The sequence below is a fragment of the Neomonachus schauinslandi genome, chromosome 4 (genome assembly GCF_002201575.2).
Source record: "Neomonachus schauinslandi chromosome 4, ASM220157v2, whole genome shotgun sequence".
Lineage (NCBI taxonomy): Eukaryota > Metazoa > Chordata > Mammalia > Carnivora > Phocidae > Neomonachus > Neomonachus schauinslandi.
In genome coordinates, this window is record NC_058406.1 from 104,416,390 (window position 1) to 104,417,616 (window position 1,227).

Here is a 1,227-nt window from a genome sequence, read left to right on the forward strand (position 1 = left end):
GGTGATGAATGGAAGGACAGTCCTGGGAGTGTGCCAGGCTGTCACCTTCCCTGGTTGTGAAAGCAGCAGCATACTCTGGCCCTGCATCACAACCCTCCCTCCCCCCACCCCTGCACAGGATAAAAGGGCTCCTGCCCTGGGCTCCTCATCCACAGCATCCTCAGGAACAGCCTTGTCCTGCCTCCTCAGCATCCCGTGAGTATCCCCTCAGCTGAGAGTGTTGAGAAGAAAAGCCCAGATCTGAACAGAACCAACAGAAAGGGGCCCAGACAGTGGGCAGCAATGGTGAAGGGGCATGACGGTGAGGAAAGAGTCACTGAGGCACCTGTCAGGGGGCTGTGAACCCCCAAAGCCACAGGTCTTCAGGATTCCTTCCATTCTTGTTCTGAGTATGTTGCCAGGGGCGCACACAGATCCATCGGGCATCCAAGTGCACGTGTCTCCTCCCTGTCCCCATTTCTGTCCCACAGAGCTTGGTCTAGAAAGCAGCTTGGTCATGGAGACAAATGTTTGACAAAACCCACAGGGAGGGGACTTTGCCTGAAGCTTCTGTGCTCATAAAGTTTCTTCTATTTGTTGAAGGTCAAACTCCTGCAGAGATGTCCTGCCAGCAGAGCCAGCAGCAGTGCCAGCCCCCTCCCAAGTGCCCCTCATCGCCCAAGTGCCCCCCAAAGAGTCCAGCACAGTGCTCCCCGCCAGCCCCTGCTGGCTGTGCTCCTGGCTCCGGGGACAGCTGCTGCCTGAGCCACCACAGGCACCACAGATCCCACAGATGCTGGCTCCACAGCTCTGACACCTGTGACAGTGGCAGTGGGTGGCAGTCTGGGGGCTCTGGGTGTGGCCATGGCTCCAGGGACTGTTGCTGACCCGGGATCCTGATGCTGAGACAAGTGATTTGAGAGGAAATGGAAATCTAAAATGCCTGGAAAAGCCCCGTGTAATGCAGTCTTCCCTATATCCCCCTATCTCCCTTTCCTGGCTGAGCAGCTGAAATGTTCATGGATGTGGGAAGGAGGGTGAGCTCTCTGCAGAAGGCTCTGTATGTCTTTTCCAGGAACCCACGGTCTCCCCTTCTCTGTGCCTCACAGTATTACTACCTGTGTCTGACCAGCTAGAAAAATAAAGCTTCTTGTCACACCAACTGCTTCTCCTTTGACTGCCCTGCTCAAGGGTACTCAGTGAGTTCCCTGCCTGAATTCCTGTGGGATGTTCTGAGTATGTCAGCAT

The 1,227-nt window shown here is 55.5% G+C and overlaps 1 protein-coding gene across 2 annotated transcripts in view; it reads left to right on the plus strand.

The window, feature by feature from the left end:
* The window catches only part of LOC110578577 (late cornified envelope protein 3D-like), a 21,216-nt gene extending 20,260 nt beyond the window's left edge, over positions 1-956 (plus strand). The window contains exons 1-2 of one of the 2 annotated variants that reach the window (XM_021688101.2): positions 175-195; positions 583-956. In XM_021688101.2, the coding sequence (XP_021543776.2) occupies positions 600-866 (267 nt within the window). In that variant the 5' untranslated portion in view covers positions 175-195; positions 583-599 and the 3' untranslated portion in view covers positions 867-956. Of the gene's footprint in view, positions 1-174; positions 196-581 lie in introns of those variants that run through there. The other variant, XM_044914199.1, reaches the window with a different exon arrangement.
* The last annotated feature ends 271 nt before the right edge of the window (positions 957-1,227 follow it).